The sequence below is a fragment of the Lissotriton helveticus genome, chromosome 10 (genome assembly GCF_964261635.1).
Source record: "Lissotriton helveticus chromosome 10, aLisHel1.1, whole genome shotgun sequence".
Classification (NCBI taxonomy): Eukaryota; Metazoa; Chordata; class Amphibia; order Caudata; family Salamandridae; genus Lissotriton; species Lissotriton helveticus.
Genome location: NC_136071.1, coordinates 731,019,010 through 731,038,090, shown reverse-complemented (window position 1 = coordinate 731,038,090; position 19,081 = coordinate 731,019,010). Strand labels below are relative to the sequence as shown.

General features: G+C 50.5%; 1 protein-coding gene across 4 annotated transcripts in view; it reads right to left on the bottom strand.

Moving 5' to 3' along the window:
- The window catches only part of ZMYND11 (zinc finger MYND-type containing 11), an 836,880-nt gene that overhangs the window by 220,927 nt on the left and 596,872 nt on the right, over nt 1-19,081 (bottom strand). For all 4 annotated transcript variants that reach the window (XM_078663281.1, XM_078663280.1, XM_078663283.1 and 1 more), the window contains one exon: nt 249-299. In XM_078663281.1, the coding sequence (XP_078519407.1) occupies nt 249-299 (51 nt within the window). The remainder of the gene's footprint in view (nt 1-248; nt 300-19,081) is intronic.

Here is a 19,081-nt window from a genome sequence, read left to right as displayed (position 1 = left end):
CTTGCACAAGTTTTATAAAAGTCCACTGTCCTGCTCATCTACTTGCCGCCATATTCCACCCTACTCCCCAGTGCTGAGCTCCCTCACAGTTCTGTTTAAACGCCTTGTTCAAAATTCTACCCACATCCATCCCTTCTTTGCAAAGCCCTAGACTTCCTCTTATACACTTTTTTATCTGCCATGTAGGTTTACACCTCCTCCCTGACAGGCATATCGGCTGTTTTCTAAGAACTCCCTCTTTTACAGACCTGCTCCTCTTCCTTACTCGCACAGCTCTGCTCCTGTTCCTCTTTGTCAATCTGTAAGACAACAGATGTAACATATTAACCATTTATAAAAGCACTGACTAAACTGATAGTTAGATCTTGAATTAATTGGGCTTAGAAACGAACAACTCAAAACTCATTGACCCTTTAATGATGAAAGGAAAAGCGTACCCGCCCACAGATGAGCCAACCCAATCAGCTGTCTAACTAAATGTAGAAGCAAGGGGGCTGGGTCTGGGACGTGCATGAGATGTAAAAACAGAAACATAATTTTTATTTCCAACATTCCCATTTAAGAAGTTTACTGAATGACTCCATGTCACCAAAGGACCAATGTCCCACTGCAACGGATTCATTTAATAACATAATGCATTCTGTGAGTTGCAGTTTTTGTTTACTTCAGTCGATCCATTTGAATTAACGCACCTGTTTGCTGAGAGACAAACAACTCATCCTTAGTGCCGCTGAGCAATATGTTAAATCTAACAAACATTCTCAATTCATGTTCGTGTATTTGAAACAATTCCACTAGCTGTACATTTTGGTTGAAGAGTAGAGTAAGGATTTTAAGGAGTCAGGGTAGCGTGAAAGAGTAGTTAGGGATTTTAGGGCTTAGGAATGGTCATCATTTAGGGGTAGTAAGGACTATATTTTGGGTTCAGGGTTGGGTAGCGGTAGTAAGTGTTTCTAGGGATCAGTAAAAGTTAGAGTTAAGGGGTAGTAAGGAGAAGTTAGGCTTCAAGGAAGGGTGTTAAATATTAGTAATAGCTTTTTTTGGGAAGGGTAGCATTTGGTTTCGTTTAGGTTTATAGGGTTCAGGGATGAGTAGTGTTAAGGGGAAGTTAGGGATTTTAAGGCTCAGACACATTTAAGGTCTCCTTATTCTGTTCGTCGCTCATCTCTCACCTCTCAAGGACACTTATCTCAGCCGTATTTGCAATTCTTCAGAATAGGCTAAATCTGGTCTTTTATTTTTACGTTTTAACCGGTATTGAGACACCGAGAAACAGCCCACCCAGTTACTAGCAGTTCGGTTACTTACGAGCTTGTGCAGAAGTCATCATGAATGATTAAAGTTATTAATGAACTTAGTATTGTTTGTGTGATTTAGCCAAATGTTAAAAAGTCTTTCACACAGTACATGACAGAAAAAGAAAAAGATTAATGAGTTGCAGTTATTTTCAAAGGAAGAATCAACCGATTAATGTATTAAAATGAAGTGAAACTTGTATTTGCATCAAGAAACATGCAGCGTGTCGACTCGTGTTTTCAATCTGCACATTCTGCGCTTTACTAAGTTCATTTAAAAAACATCAGTTTCTGAACTGTATTCTTTAAATCAATTTTTAAGTGACACTCCAACAGAGCTGCGTACTTCATCAAAACAGAACAGCGATTTTCTGTCCAGTAAAACACTGCTGTACGGCGTGAACATTTTGAAAAACAAGCATATACAATTCAGGGGTGGGGTAAGGAGGGCAGAAGGCAACAAGGGGAGCGGACTGCCCTGAGCTCTATAGTACAAGCTTCTCCGCCAAGCCTGACACAGCACTTAATTTGCACACCCTTGCTCTTGAGCGCATGATTAGCGCGGTTAGATAAAACGTGCCTTTTGTACCCCCAGGCGGGCCCCTCTCTACACTAAGAGGAACAACAGCTAACAACACCCACTCACTTAAACAAACATTAGCAGAGCCACTAGGTCTTGCTTATGTATTGAATGTATTGTGTTGTATTGGAATATTTATATAGCACATACAACTCCTATATGAGGCACTGAAGCTCTTATCTACATGGGTAGCACACTACACAATGTATGGTTGTAAGTGTGTTGTCTTTCTTTTGATGCTATGTGGGAAGTGTTTCCATGTCATGTGTGATGCCCACCGAGATGCTGTAATGTTTCGGGGTGCAGCGCTTAGCAGTGTGATGGATGAAGAGGTGTGAGAGATAGGCATGCACATTATAGTTTTCAGTATGCTGGTGGCTTTGAGCAACTCTGCACCTACCTGCTATTTCTTATGATCACAGTCCACATCGCTGTACTGGGTTGACCCTTCTGAGATGTTTTTTTTTTTTTAATGTATGAACCTGAGAAGGCATAGGTTGGAGGGAGCAATTGTGGAGAGATCTGCTGGGATGGAATTTATTCATATCATCCAATATCTGATTGTTTTGTGACATGTCAAGAAGTGGTCATAGCCTGTAGGTTGCAGGGACCTGCTGTGGCAGACTAAATTAAAGTCCTCCATTGGGCAGCAGAATGTGGCAGATCTCTTCAATTACTGCATGCCTTTTCAGCTGGTGATGGATAATTTAACTACTGTGGACTGGTACAGTATTAAGTGAAGGACATGACTTGTAGCAATTTTATCTTATGTGAGAGAAAGAGTGTCAACCGGTATAATGGAATTATTATGCACCCTCTATGAGCTACAATTGACTGCCTGACTGCTGTGTGTTATGATATTACAATTAGTGTAGGCCAGGAGGATTATTTATTGTGTTGTACTGTAACTGCATGTACATAGCACTTAGCACCCACAATGAGGCACTGAAGCACTTTATGGCAAGCAGCATGCTGTTCTGGAACCCAAGGTTAGTGTTTTTTTCTCCAGTGGTTATTATTCGTTATTGGGATTAGTCTTGTGCTCTTAAGGAAACTATTCTAGGCATTTACTCCAATTTCTATCCTGGTAGATTAAATTAAAAGGTGTTACATGTGATGTTTAGTGAGAGTAGATATGTAAATCTATGTAAACAGTTGGCTGTTTAGTACAGTAGTTTAGATGCTGTTGCAGTGGTATGACCTTTAAAGGAGACAATGTGATCTGTGAAATGAGGTATGTGCAATTTGCAGCAATAAAACAATATGGGTTAAGGAAGTCATGCATTTGGTTTAAAGTAGCCTGTGCTCAAAGAGAGAGGCAAGCAGAGGATGCAAAGTAAGAAGAGATTCATTTAGAAGAAAAAAAGGCAACAATTTGAGGCTTTAAGTCATGGGCAATTTTCATGAGTATAGAGGAGGCACTTTTGAGACTGCATACAACAATTTGATAATGCAAAACTGTAGAAAGAACCATCACCAGAATAAGGGAAAGCGATATACTAGGTGCCCTTGATAAGCACTACAGTCGACGGAAGAATCCTTCCCCGAAAGGCAACCACTAGACCACCCCCCAACAAGAACAGCCAACCAGCTTAAGGGCTTGAAGCTCAAGCTAAAGGCTCGAAACATATATAAGGAAACCCTGAGAGGTCTAGGCTGCGCTCAATGACAGCAGCAGCCCCCATGATCATAACAACATGAGAGAGTACATGGAACAAATAATGTAAACATTGAAAATGAGATTCTGTAAATGCTAGGGCAGATGTCTAGCCTGAGAAAAATGTTAAATCATTTAGGAAATGGTGAGAATTCTTTAATATGATCCATTTTCGGAGTTGGACAGTATGGCAAAGGCCAGACTGGAAGGTTGCCAGAACAGCTCTTACCACCATTTCACTAACTGTATTTCTTGGAAACATTTCAGTGAAATCTCAGAGAAGCCAACACAGACATTGCTGCATTAGCATTGGATACGATGGATGCATGTGTCTAGGTGCCATCAAAGTGGAGCTGTGTCTGGAGAATTATAAAGATGCTTGGAATCGAAATATAAGAGTGATTTGGGACAATGCATGAATTTGCCTCTCCAGTTCCATAACTCCAGCAAAACTTGGATGACTGGCCAGCTGGACTGCAAGGCTTGTGTGCTTCCTTGGCAACTGAGGCTGTTGAGGTAAATTCCATAATGATAATCAGTCAGCTGGGCCTTGTGATGGCCTTCCTGTCAGTGAGGGATGACGTATCTCCTTTCTGGGTAGTTCAGCTGCACTACTTCTGGTCAGTCCAGAAGCACTACTGTCCAGAAGCACTACTGTACAGATGGCCAAGGCTTACCTTAGCATTAAGAAAAGCAGCTACCAGCAATGGTTCTGCCCCAGGCAAATGCCTCTGCCAACACTGGTGGGAAGTAGCTCAGTGAAGTCTAGACGATATCCTGGTTACTGGGTGCATGGCCAGGCTTTATTCCACTGTTTTTGGCCTATGCTTCACCCACAAAGCCCAGCTTTATTCAAAGTTCAAAATCTTCACCCAATCATGAGGAAGAGCACTGTGCATTAGTTTTGGGAGCTTTATTCAGTAGGTGGTCACAGGTCTGGCTATTGTAGAATTGTGGAAAGCTATGACCACAAGCAAAGAGATGGGCATACACCCAGACTCTAATCTACCAGCTTACTCTAGCTTCAGAGGGGCTTTGGGGGTCCCTAAACAACAGAAGAGGGGGTTACATCCATGATGTACAAATGAAAGTCTTGTTTCCAGCATAAGCCTGGCTGAAGACGGCTGAAATGCCAGAAACCGGTCCTAGGAAGCTTGTTTCCGGTCCAGGGAAGGCATGGCGTGGCAGTTCGGGCTGGACTGTTCCCATGAGGCACAGGGTCAGACTGATTTGCATATAGCCATGTCTGAACTGGGGTGGCAGAGTGGGCTAAAGAACGGGGATGGATTAAACCCAGATCTTTTGACTGGGTGTGAGTGTTTGATTGGTTCAGATGCTCCGTCCATCACCACCCCCTTTTGTACCGCTTTTGGCCGCCATAAGTGTGGCAGGGTATGCTCAGACGTGAGTCACTTGCTCACTTTGCCACTAGATTCAAGCTAGCCGGGCTGAAGACGGCTCTAATGCCAGAAACCGGTCCTCGGAAGCTTGTTTCCGGTCCAGGGAAGACATGGCTTGGCATTTCGGGCTGGACTGTTCCCATGAGGCACAGGGTCAGACTGATTTGCATATAGCCATGTCTGAACTGGGGTGGCAGAGTGGGCTAAAGAACGGTGATGGATTAAACCCAGATCTTTTGACTGGGTGTTAGTGTTTGATTGGTTCAGATGCTCCGTCCATCACCACCCCCTTTTGTACCGCTTTTGGACGCCATAAGTGTGGCAGGGTATGCTCAGACGTGAGTCCCTTGCTCACTTTGCCACTGGATTCAAGCAAGCCGGGCTGAAGACGGCTGTAATGCCAGAAACCGGTCCTCGGAACCTTGTTTCCGGTCCAGGGAAGACATGGTTTGGCAGTTCGGGCTGGACTGTTCCCATGAGGCACAGGGTCAGACTGATTTGCATATAGCCATGTCTGAACTGGGATGGCAGAGTGGGCTAAAGAACGGTGATGGATTAAACCCAGATCTTTTGACTGGGTGTGAATGTTTGATTGGTTCAGATGCTCCGTCCATCACCACCCCCTTTTGTACCGCTTTTGGCCGCCATAAGTGTGGCAGGGTATGCTCAGACTTGAGTCCCTTGCTCACTTTGCCACTGGATTCAAGCAAGCCGGGCTGAAGACGGCTGTAATGCCAGAAACCGGTCCTCGGAAGCTTGTTTCCGGTCCAGGGAAGACATGGCTTGGCAGTTCGGGCTGGACTGTTCCCATGAGGCACAGGGTCAGACTGATTTGCATATAGCCATGTCTGAACTGGGGTGGCAGAGTGGGCTAAAGAACGGTGATGGATTAAACCCAGATCTTTTGACTGGGTGTGAGTGTTTGATTGGTTCAGATGCTCCGTCCATCACCACCCCCTTTTGTACTGCTTTTGGCCGCCATAAGTGTGGCAGGGTATGCTCAGACGTGAGTCCCTTGCTCACTTTGCCACTGGATTCAAGCAAGCCGGGCTGAAGACGGCTGTAATGCCAGAAACCGGTCCTCGGAAGCTTGTTTCCGGTCCAGGGAAGACATGGCTTGGCAGTTCGGGCTGGACTGTTCCCATGAGGCACAGGGTCAGACTGATTTGCATATAGCCATGTCTGAACTGGGGTGGCAGAGTGGGCTAAAGAACGGTGATGGATTAAACCCAGATCTTTTGACTGGGTGTGAGTGTTTGATTGGTTCAGATGCTCCGTCCATCACCACCCCCTTTTGTACTGCTTTTGGCCGCCATAAGTGTGGCAGGGTATGCTCAGACGTGAGTCCCTTGCTCACTTTGCCACTGGATTCAAGCAAGCCGGGCTGAAGACGGCTGTAATGCCAGAAACCGGTCCTCGGAAGCTTGTTTCCGGTCCAGGGAAGACATGGCTTGGCAGTTCGGGCTGGACTGTTCCCATGAGGCACAGGGTCAGACTGATTTGCATATAGCCATGTCTGAACTGGGGTGGCAGAGTGGGCTAAAGAACGGTGATGGATTAAACCCAGATCTTTTGACTGGGTGTGAGTGTTTGATTTGTTCAGATGCTCCGTCCATCACCACCCCCTTTTGTTCCGCTTTTGGCTGCCATAAGTTTGGCAGGGTTATGTTATGTTAAAAACGCTTATATAGCGCATGGCTACCCCAACAACAGGGCGTCCCAGCGCTTGTGGACAGTTTTAAACAAAACAACTAGGCCCCAGGAGAGAGCATGAAGCAATACTTCGAATCCCTAACTAAGCGGAAACAGCCATGTTTTAATTTGCTTTCTGAATGACAGGTAGTTGTTAGTGGCACGCATCTCCAGGGGGATCGAATTCCACAGCTTCGGAGCCAGGTACCTGAAGGAACGGCCACCAACTCTACTCCTTCTAATTTTGATGGTACAGGCGAGATGGAGATCCGCTGAACGGAGAGCACGTGTGGGAACGTAGAAGGAACACAGACCCTGCAAGATTGTGGGGCCAGAGCAATGAAGGATTTTATGAGATAGACAAAGGGCTTTAAATTGAATGCGTTGTTGCACTGGAAGCCAGTGTAGACGCCGCAAAATGTGGGACACATGACAATGTTTGGGCAGAGCAAACAAAATGCGAGCAGCTGCATTTTGGGCCCTTTGAAGTCTGTTGATAGCTGTCCGATTGGAACCCAACATTAGTACGTTACAGTAGTCTATGTGTGATAAAACAAGGGCTTGGACTATTGTTTGACGAACAGAGGGGTCCAAAAAACCCAAAATGGGTTTAAGCGACCGAAGGGGACCATAGCACACGCCGGCCACTCTTTTTGCGTGCGACTCTAGGGTGAGGGAATTGTCCATAGTCACACACAGATTTTTTACTTCCGTCTTAGGGATGGGGGAGGACCTAAGATGGGGGGAGGACCTAAGATGGAGGGCCACCAGTGATCATCCCACTTGTGTGTTTCCTTACCAATCAGAAGTACCTCAGTTTTTGATGAATTCAACTGCCGGCAGTTTGCGTTCAACCAACTAGAGATAGCCAAAATATCATCTTGAAACTTGGCCAGATCTGTTTCGATGTCATTGGAAAAGGAAAAGATAAGTTGCGTATCGTCCGCATACGAAGTTAATTTGATATTACGTTCTCTGGCCAGCACTGCCAGAGGGCGGACGTATACGTTAAATAACGTGGGACTGAGGGCTGACCCCTGCGGGACACCGCAGCTCAATGGAAACCTGCTGGATGAGAACGGTGGAGCATGAACCTGAAAGGAACGGTCAGATAGAAAAGAGGCGAACCAGTCCAGGGCTCCATCTCGAACTCCGATCTCCCACAGTCTTCTGAGTAGAGTCCTATGGGAGACCGTGTCGAACGCCGCACTCAAATCCAACAGGACAAGAGCCGACGTACCACCCAGATCTTGTGTTAGCCTCAGTTGTTCAGTAACGGCCAGCAGGGCAGATTCCGTGCTGTGGTTAGGCCGGAACCCATTTTGTGACTCATCTAGAATCTTATTGCTCTCCAAATAGTTGGTCAAGACGTATGGGTATGCTCAGACGTGAGTCCCTTGCTCACTTTGCCACTGGATTCAAGCAAGCCGGGCTGAAGATGGCTGTAATGCCAGAAACCGGTCCTCGGAAGCTTGTTTCCGGTCCAGGGCAGACATGGCTTGGCAGTTCGGGCTGGACTGTTCCCATGAGGCACAGGGTCAGACTGATTTGCATATAGCCATGTCTGAACTGGGGTGGCAGAGTGGGCTAAAGAACGGTGATGGATTAAACCCAGATCTTTTGACTGGGTGTGAGTGTTTGATTGGTTCAGATGCTCCGTCCATCACCACCCCCTTTTGTTCCGCTTTTGGCCGCCATAAGTGTGGCAGGGTATGCTCAGACGTGAGTCCCTTGCTCACTTTGCCACTGGATTCAAGCAAGCCGGGCTGAAGACGGCTGTAATGCCAGAAAGCGGTTCTCGGAAGCTTGTTTCCGGTCCAGGGAAGACATGGCTTGGCAGTTCGGGCTGGACTGTTCCCATGAGGCACAGGGTCAGACTGATTTGCATATAGCCATGTCTGAACTGGGGTGGCAGAGTGGGCTAAAGAACGGTGATGGATTAAACCCAGATCTTTTGACTGGGTGTGAGTGTTTGATTGGCTCAGATGCTCCGTCCATCACCACCCCCTTTTGTACCGCTTTTGGCCGCCATAAGTGTGGCAGGGTATGCTCAGACGTGAGTCCCTTGCTCACTTTGCCACTGGATTCAAGTAAGTCGGGCTGAAGACGGCTGTAATGCCAGAAACCGGTCCTCGGAAGCTTGTTTCCGGTCCAGGGAAGACATGGCTTGGCAGTTCGGGCTGGACTGTTCCCATGAGGCACAGGGTCAGACTGATTTGCATATAGCCATGTCTGAACTGGGGTGGCAGAGTGGGCTAAAGAACGGTGATGGATTAAACCCAGATCTTTTGACTGGGTGTGAGTGTTTGATTGGTTCAGATGCTCCGTCCATCACCACCCCCTTTTGTACCGCTTTTGGCCGCCATAAGAGTGGCAGGGTATGCTCAGACGTGAGTCCCTTGCTCACTTTGCCACTGGATTCAAGCAAGCCGGGCTGAAGACGGCTGTAATGCCAGAAACCGGTCCTCGGAAGCTTGTTTCCGGTCCCGGGAAGACATGGCTTGGCAGTTCGGGCTGGACTGTTCCCATGAGGCACAGGGTCAGACTGATTTGCATATAGACATGTCTGAACTGGGGTGGCAGAGTGGGCTAAAGAACGGTGATGGATTAAACCCAGATCTTTTGACTGGGTGTGAGTGTTTGATTGGTTCAGATGCTCCGTCCATCACCACCCCCTTTTGTACCGCTGTTGGCCGCCGTAAGTGTGGCAGGGTATGCTCAGACGTGAGTCCCTTGCTCACTTTGCCACTGGATTCAAGCAAGCCGGGCTGAAGACGGCTGTAATGCCAGAAACCGGTCCTCGGAAGCTTGTTTCCAGTCCAGGGAAGACATGGCTTGGCAGTTCGGGCTGGACTGTTCCCATGAGGCACAGGGTCAGACTGACTTGCATATAGCCATGTCTGAACTGGGGTGGCAGAGTGGGCTAAAGAACGGTGATGGATTAAACCCAGATCTTTTGACTGGGTGTGAGTGTTTGATTGGTTCAGATGCTCCGTCCATCACCACCCCCTTTTGTATCGCTTTTGGCCGCCATAAGTGTGGCAGGGTATGCTCAGACGTGAGTCCCTTGCTCACTTTGCCACTGGATTCAAGCAAGCCGGGCTGAAGACGGCTGTAATGCCAGAAACCGGTTCTCGGAAGCTTGTTTCCGGTCCAGGGAAGACATGGCTTGGCAGTTCGGGCTGGACTGTTCCCATGAGGCACAGGGTCAGACTGATTTGCATATAGCCATGTCTGAACTGGGGTGGCAGAGTGGGCTAAAGAACGGTGATGGATTAAACCCAGATCTTTTGACTGGGTGCGAGTGTTTGATTGGTTCAGATGCTCCGTCCATCACCACCCCCTTTTTGTACCGCTTTTGGCCGCCATAAGTGTGGCAGGGTATGCTCAGACGTGAGTCCCTTGCTCACTTTGCCACTGGATTCAAGCAAGCCGGGCTGAAGACGGCTGTAATGCCAGAAACCAGTCCTTGGAAGCTTGTTTCCGGTCCAGGGAAGACATGGCTTGGCAGTTCGGGATGGACTGTTCCCATGAGGCACAGGGTCAGATTGATTTGCATATAGCCATGTCTGAACTGGGGTGGCAGAGTGGGCTAAAGAACGGTGATGGATTAAACCCAGATCTTTTGACTGGGTGTGAGTGTTTGATTGGTTCAGATGCTCCGTCCATCCCCACCCCCTTTTGTACCGCTTTTGGCCACCATTAGTGTGGCAGGGTATGCTCAGACGTGAGTCCCTTGCTCACTTTGCCACTGAATTCACGCAAGCCGGGCTGAAGACGGCTGTAATGCCAGAAACCGGTCCTCGGAAGCTTGTTTCCGGTCCAGGGAAGACATGGCTTGGCAGTTCGGGCTGGACTGTTCCCATGAGGCAGAGGGTCAGATTGATTTGCATATAGCCATGTCTGAACTGGGGTGGCAGAGTGGGCTAAAGAACGGTGATGGATTAAACCCAGATCTTTTGACTGGGTGCGAGTGTTCGATTGGTTCAGATGCTCCGTCCATCACCACCGCTACTCGCCTCAGAAAGCAGCTGTGTGTCTAACCAGGATGCTACTGCGCATAGGCGCAGAAAGTGATAATCATATAGGAAAAGAAAAACAGATGCAGTCGGCCCCACTAGTAACACAAAATCTACATCCCCTATGGTCTGCCATTAGGGGGTGGAGGAAGGGGGTAATGTAAGTATGGTGTGGTGTGTGTGTACACGGTTGGGGCAGAGTGCAGAAGGAAGTACCCACCTTTGCAAAGATGAAATGAATGAGCAGAATTCGGGACTCCTAGAGGATACGGGTCTATAAAATCCTGCACTATGAGGATCCAGTCCTCTGGAGCCTTGGGAGTAAGTACACTGAGGATGAGCGTACTCATTGGAATTTACGGTAGGTCTGCAAATACCTTGCAGAAGCTGAATTCGGGACTCCTAGAGGTCACTGGTCTAAGAAAGTCCTGCAAAGACTGTGTGGGGGAAAGGCCTAGGTGGTGGCCAGCACTAACTGGTTGTAAGAGCACAAATAAAAACAAGCATTGGAAAACACAATAGGTTTGGTGTTGGCTCACAGTCTTTTGGCTTTGTAAATGCTAGTTTTGTCCTAGTTTATGCTAAACTTTAATAGCTGGACAAGGAGCTGGGCCCTCGTCAATCCTAAACAAGCATTTGCAATGCAATAGGTCTCGCATTAGGAAAGTTTGAGCTATTGTTATTGTAAATGGCAAAGTTTTTATTTATGTTTCTTTTTTTTTTAAATAGCTAAATTAATAGCTTCGTCATTTACAATGCCAATAGTTATAACTTTCGCAAATGTGATACCTATAGCATTTGTAATGCAATATGTTTTGTATTTACAAACCGCGAGAGGACAAAAAAAAGCTCCGGACCACCGCCTCCTCCCAGGCCTTCAAAAGGGACCTCAAAGTTCTCCTCCTCCAGAGACACCTCCAAAAGTAATTCACGTCCTCTTGCTATTGTGAGGAAGACTTCCCACTACTGATAATTTCTACTTTCCATGACCATGGAAGTGCCTTCCCAGGGTATGCCTGTGATTGGAGGGTCTGCCTTTTTGCAGTATTTTCCATGTACTGGTGTTCGGTGCCCTTTTGTAACATGCACACACCACTCTGCCCTTGCAACACACGGCTGCTACCTCTCACATGTCTTTACCTTTGATACTTGCACAAGTGCCACTTTGCCCATGTAACGCTTGTTCCTGAGCCTGAGTGTCTAGCACTTATTGCAGGACTATACCTCTAATCATACTCTGTTTTCTCTTATAACTGCACACTTGTCACTTTCATTTCCTCTTGTGCACTTTTGACTACCTCATGTATTTTGGTTGCTCACAATTTTTTTTTTTTTTTTGAAAACCTTTATTGAGTCTTCACAAATCAGTACACAGCACGTCGCCTACAACCCAACCGGGCCGGCCGCTAGCATTGCGTGTGGGCAATAAGTATGCAGTAACACAGTACATGCTGTCATAAGGACTGAAGGATAAAGCACCAAAAGGAAATTGTGAAGAAGGAGTAGCGAATGGTCCTTGCCAAATTATGAGGTTTTCGTTTTATGGTTAACACCTAAAAAAGGAAGAAAAACATTCAAACTTCGGGAAATCACGTTGCCATCGACACAGGAAACTGAATGCCATTCAGGTGGAAATGCGCCCCTGAGTCCAGTCAGATTGCGCTTTTCACATTTTGGTAAATACCGTGGCTATTGCCCCATCCCGTTATAACACCCCCACCCAGTGCAGCCCCTCCTCCCACCATCATGCCCTCCCCTCTCAGTCACTCATCATCATCCGACTCCAGTGCGTCCCCTTCAGGGAGTGGCTCACAAATCTTACCTCGGTAAACATTCCATGGGGACCAAATTTTGTTCCACTTGGCCGGGCACCCCCTGGATAAATACACCGCCCGCTCCGTGACCATGGTCCTATCCATATTCACACACCATTGGGAGGCCTTCGGCAGATCCGCCACCCCCCAGCGCTGCGCGATGTCCCTCTTCGCCATCATCATACCAATCGTCACCCAGAGGCGACCATGTCGGGACAGGTCAGTTGGTTCCCACACATTAAGAAGACAGCGACGTGGTTCCGGAAGCACAGAGACCTCTAGGACCTGTGAGACGGTGCGCATGACCCGACACCAGTATGTTTGTATAAGGGAGCAGTCCCAGAGCGTATGGAGTAGTGTGCCCTCCTCCCCGCAGCCGCGCAAGCAGAAGGGGTCAGGGGCGCGCTGTATGCGATGAAGCAATGTCCTGGTGTAGTATGCCCTGTGCAGAACCTTGAGTTGGATGAGTCTCATTCTAGAGGACACGCCCGCCTCTTTAGGGGATGCCAGTGCCCCGTTCCATTCGTGTTCATCCAGCTCCCCCACGTCTTGCTCCCATTTTCCCCTAAGAGGCACCAGCGGGTCTGGGGAATTATTCAGGAGTTTCCGGTAGGTAAGGGAGGTGGCCTTCTCCACCATATAGTCAGTTAGGAGGCGATCCTCCAGCGGGGACGACTCCGGGAGGGTTGACCCCACCGGAATAACCGCCAGCAGAGCATGACGCACTTGAACATACCGATAGGTTTCATGTGGTCCCATTTCGTAGAGTTCCTTCAGGCGGTCAAACGTGATGACAGCCCCATGGTCCCACATGTCTCCCACTGTTGAGATGCCTATGTCATCCCAGCGGGAGAACCCCTTGCTGGTCCGAAGGTTGCCCAGAACACGGGAATCCCAAAGCGGGGTGAGCTTAGTGATAGTATCTTTCCAGCCTAGCGCAGCGGTGGCTGCGTGCCAGACGGAAACTGTAATCTTAGTGGGCCCCCTCAACAACCTGAGCTTACGCTTGTCATAGAGCGGGGCCAGCAGGGTACCCGCCCCTAGCTGGGCCCGGTCCGCCTGAAATGCAGGGTCCGATTGTGGTGCATGCAGCCATTGATTAATCGGCCTAAGCTGAGCCGCCCAATAATAAAGTTGAAGGTTAGGGAGTGCGATGCCACCCTCGTACCAACCTTTACAGAGCTTGGCGTGAGCTATCCGTGCCGGGCGATTGTGCCATAGTAGACTAGTGACCACTGCCGCCACCCTCTTGAAGTACCTGGGGGGCACTGCAAAGGGGGTGTTGTCCAGAATATACAGAAAGCGGGGCAGGGATTTCATCTTAAAGAGGGCTGCTTTTCCCAACATCGTTAGCGGTAATCCTGCCCAGAAGCTCGCATCTCGCCTAAGGCGGTCCAGCGGCGGCTCCAAGTTCAACTTTTCAAATTCCGTCGGGTCCTTCGTAACATGAACACCAAGATACTTAAAGGACGTGCCGGCCAACCGCAAGGGGCAGTCAAAGCCAACCGAGAGTGGGCCGCCCGCCAGGGTGTATAGTTCAGATTTAGTCCAATTAATTGTGTAGCCCGACACCTCCCCATGGGCATTGCAGACATCTAAAAGAGCCGGGATGCCATGGTCAGGATCCGTCAGGTATACAAGCATATCATCCGCGTAGAGCGAAATGCGGTCCTCCCAGCCCTCCCTCCATCGAATCCCCTTGAGCAAGGGGGTGGTCCTAATGCGGATCGCCAAGGGTTCTAGCGACAGTGCAAAAAGTAGGGGGGACAGAGGACAGCCCTGCCGAGTGCCGCGTTTGAGCGGAAAGGAGCGCGAAATGTGGCCATTCGCCACAACATGCGCTACCGGCCTAGTGTACAGCAGTTTAATCCAGGAAATGAAAACAGGGCCGAAACCCATGTATTGGAGAACCTCGAAGAGATAGGCCCATTCAACCATGTCGAAGGCCATCTTGGTATCGAGGGCCAGGATGGCCGCTGGTTCGTCGAGGGCCTCCGCCTTGGCCAACACCCCATGCACCCGTCGTAGATTGAGCGAGGTGTTCCTGTGGGGCATGAATCCGGACTGATCCGGGTGAATTAGATCTGAGAGGTGGGGCAGGAGACGATTTGCCAGCAGTTTCGCCAAGATTTTACTTTCAGCGTTGAGTAAGGAGATAGGGCGGTATGAGGAGCAGTCCTCCGGAGGTTTGCCAGGCTTAGGGATAGCCACTATCGTGGCCGTTCGTTGGTCCAACGGGAGTATCCCCGCCGTACGACACTCCTCATACATTCGAAGCAGGAATGGGCTAAGAACAGCAGAGCGGTCCTGGAACCACTCAATTGGAATGCCGTTTGGTCCGAGCGCCTTGCCCGTATGTAGGGCCCCAACGGCGATCCGCAGTTCGTCAGCAGTGAAAGGCGTCTCAAGCTCAGCCGCCGTCTCGGGCAACAGCGCCGGGATGGGCAGATCATACAGTGCGCTTTGGGCCGCTATGGCCGTGACGTCCCGCTCCGAGGTGTAGACTTTCTCGAAGTGGGCAGCTAGCTCTTCTACTATCCGAGCTGGGTCCGTGTGAATATTCCCCAGGTCATCCCTGACCTGTTGGATCCCTTTGGCACTCCCGCCTCTCTTGTCTAGCCAGGCCAGCATTTTCCCTGCTTTGTCCCCCAGATCATACACTCTGTTTCGTGTGTCAGTGATGTGATCTTGGGCAATGTGTCGAGCATGGTCAGTATAGAGACGCTGGGCCAGCGTGAGTGCATGTAGTGTGTCGTCAGTGGGGCCCGTTTCATGGGCTGCGGTTGCGTCGCGCAGTCGTATCTCGAGCGTCGAGTGGTCCGCCGCCCGTTCTCGCCTATACGAGGTTACGGAGCTAATGGCTTGCCCCCTCAGGACAGTCTTATAGGCCTCCCATAGCACCTCAGCCGAGGCTGCGGTAGGTTCGTTCTCCATAAAGTAATGTGTTGTGGCGGTCTGTAGTGCTTTCCGGACCTTCGGCACCTTAAGATACGAGGCATGCATCGGGAAGACACGGTGGCGTGAGCGTGGTCGTGAAGTAATGGTGAGAGTCAGTGGGGAGTGATCCGAAATGCCCCTAGGGTGAATGAGCACCTCTTCCACGCGCTGCAACCCATCCCCGAGCGCCAGAAAGTGGTCAATGCGGGACAGACTATTGTGGACGGTGGAATGGAAGGTGTACTGTCGTAATGTAGGGTGGACGTGCCGCCATATGTCCACCAGCCCCAACGCCTCAATGAACCTTTGAAATCTGGAGGGACCCCCGGGGAGAGCGGGTGCGGGGAACCTGTCGAGTAGTGGATCGGCAGGGGAATTAAAGTCCCCGCCCAACAAGGTGTCACCCTCGGGGAGGGACAGTAGGAAATCGCCCAGGGCAGGCAGCATCACAGAGTGTAAGGACGGCGGGATGTACACTGATACTATTGTCAGGGGGCGCCCCTCCCATTGACCACTCACTGCCGCAAAACAGCCCTGCGAGTCGGTCTTTGTGCAAATGGTGATAAAAGTTGAGGATTTTCTGAGCAGGATACCCGTGCCCCGGGACCCAGTGGAGAATTCGGAGTGGACCAACATCGAGTACCCCCGCCTGTCCAGGGCCTTGGTGGCAGTAGCCATTAGATGGGTCTCTTGAAGGAGTATGAGGTCAGGTTTATGTCGTTTGACCTCGGACAGAACAAGGCCTCGCTTCACTTTATCACCCAATCCACGCACGTTCCATGCCAGAAGCTTGAGGGAGGAGCCGCCCAATTGTGTCTCACCCGCCTGCATCATGTTACGCCGCTCACCCATCGCCATCGAAACTCAGGGGCCTGAACCCGAAGCACACAGCCCACCCACCCAGCACCGTTCCAGTAAACAGCACAGTACATTCTACATTGTTCATACGATAGCATGAATTCCCGTAAAACCAAACAAGTCCCCCTCCCAACACCCCCCACCCTGCCTCCCTGCCAAACGGACTCAAAACTGCCCGCCACCCCAACTTAGCAGAGCGCTTAACCCTTAGCTGAAACAGAGTACTTGCACGTCGGGGGAGAGTGTCCCCCAAAGCAGGCGGTCCCATTGTGGCCCTCAGGCGTCCGAGCCAGCGTCCATTAGCGGCTCAGTAGAGAAACAGCGGGAGTAGAGTTCAGGAGTAACTCGATAGTCCCTTGTGGTATCCTCATTTGCCGCCAGCCGCTCCCAATTGGTCTCGCGGTGGTGATCCAGTCTCGCTGGTCCTTGAAGGGGAGCGGGAGCCCCGCCGGCCTGTCCCCCCCGATCTGTTGCGTCGACGGTTAGAGGTGCGGTCCACTGTGCGCCAGCCATCCAGCCATTCCCTGGCAGTCTCTGCAGAATCGAAAAACCAGACCTTCTTATCCGCTACCACTCGTAGCCGGGCCGGAAACAGCATGGAGTACGGCAGTTCTTGGTCGCGAAGCGACTTTTTAACTTCGAGGAAAGTCCTCCTCTTGCGGGTGACCTCCGCCGTGTAGTCGGGGAAAAATGAAATCCTTGAATTCTGGATTTGGATGGGCGGCGCCACCCTAGCGGCCTGGAGGACTGCATCGCGGTCTCGAAAGTTGAAGAGTCTCGCCAGGATGGGGCGCGGAGCTGCACCCGGGGTGGGCGTCCCGCCCGGGACCCGATGGGCCCGTTCTACTGTGAAGAAGTTTGACAGTCCCTTCGGGGCCAGTTTGGTCTTAATAAGGTCTTCAACATACAGGTCCATGGCCCCCCTCGTTTCAGACTCCGGGACCCCCAAAATACGGACGTTGTTGCGTCTGGAACGCCCCTCCTGGTCGTCCAGCTTACTTTTCAAAAGTTTATTGTCCGCCCGCAGCCTCTCCATTTCCACCTGCAGGTCCGAAACGTCTTCTATCAAAGATTTGGTCACTACCTCCACCTGTTTCACCCTCTCGCTCATTTTCTGGAGGTCGGCTCTGATCAGGGTAACCTCCGTCGCGGTCGAACCCACCGTGGCCTGCACCTGCTCCAGTGTCCGTAGCACGTCGTCCAGCGTGGCCTTTTTTGCACCGTCATTGTCAGAACCCTTCCCCAATGATTTGCGCTGCTCAGATTGCGTGGCCGACTGGCCCTCATAGGCATATTTCCCGAGCTTCGCCTGGGCAGCAAGCTGTCGCTTTCCCGTCCCCGCCATTGCTGGCCAGTGAGACAAAGTCCAAGCTGGAACGGGCCAGAGGTCCGTCGCCGTTCACGGGGGGGAAATTAGGGAATGCAGGGGGGGGGTTCAATACTCGTGGGATGACAACGTCCGTTGGTACCATGCAGGTGTCGCCGGCCGCCGCGGAGCCTTGGCGGCCCCGGCCAGTTCAGCAAAACGGCGTCTGGTGCCGCGCAGGACCTCCGGTCCGCGCCGAGCGCAGCCAAGGGGCACAGATGCCCAGCGTCACAGTGTATTCCACGGGAGGGGCAGAGCAGCCGGCGGGGAAGGATCGCCAGCCAAAGGTGTCGGGCGATGGCGTCGTCGGCCACTTCCGGATGGATGCGCCGGGGAGGATGAACTTCCGCCCGGCCTCAGGATTCACTTGACACCGATGCTCGCCTCGTGTCACCAGGCCCGCCTCGCCCAGGGGACGGAGTTGAAGTTTCGCCCCGAAATCGGGGTCCAGGCACTCCCAAATTGTATGCGCCGGTGCCGCTCGGTCACCGCACCCAGAACACCTTCTTCGGACTGAGTAGTGCGCGGATTGGCATGCGGATTGATGTGGGAAGCCGCCTTGCTACGGGAGCCTCTCTAGGTTGCTGCCGCCATCATCGGCTGCTAGCCAAGCCCCTGCTCACAATTTTTACTCAAGTATTTTGTTTGCTCACGATTGTCACTATTACCTTTACTACCTCATGTATTTTTGGTTGCTCATAGTTTTTACTACCTCATGTATTTTGTTTGCTCACAATTGTCACTATTACCTTATGTAAGTAACGTATGTTTTTGCAACCTGTTCTTTTGTAATGTTTCTCATTATGTTTCATTTCTGTTCCTGTTGTGAAGCCTCCGACGCCTTCGGGTAAAGTCCGCGCTATATAAAAATGCATAAATACATGAATAAATAAATACCGCCTTCGGGTAAAGTCCGCGCTATATAAAAATGCATAAATACATGAATAAATAAATACCGCCTTCGGGTAAAGTCCGCGCTATATAAAAATGCATAAATACATGAATAAATAAATACCGCCTTCGGGTAAAGTCCGCGCTATATAAAAATGCATAAATAACTAAATAAATAAATACCGCAAATCAAACATCCTCGTCACTCTGCCGGCCTGCGACCAGGAAGTCAGGCAGGCCGGCGCGACAACCGGAAGCAGGAAGACGGGAGCCTACCCCGCCTCCCACGGAAGAGCCGCGATTGGAGCCGTGTTTGGAGCACCGGAGCAGGCAGGAGCCTACCCTGCGCCCCGGTGCCGAAGGAGGGAAGAAGAGTCCTGCTGCCGGGCCCTGCAGCTGAGGAGAGCCGCCGCACGAAGGAAGCCGGTGAGTGGGTTGCTGAGCTGCGGGGGAGGGGGGGGAAGCATGTGTGTGCGCGCGAGTGCGGGGGGCTGTGTGTGTGTGTGTGCGTGCGTGTGTGTGTGTCTTGGAGTGCGTGTGTGTGACTGTGGGGGAGGGGGTGTGTGTGTGTG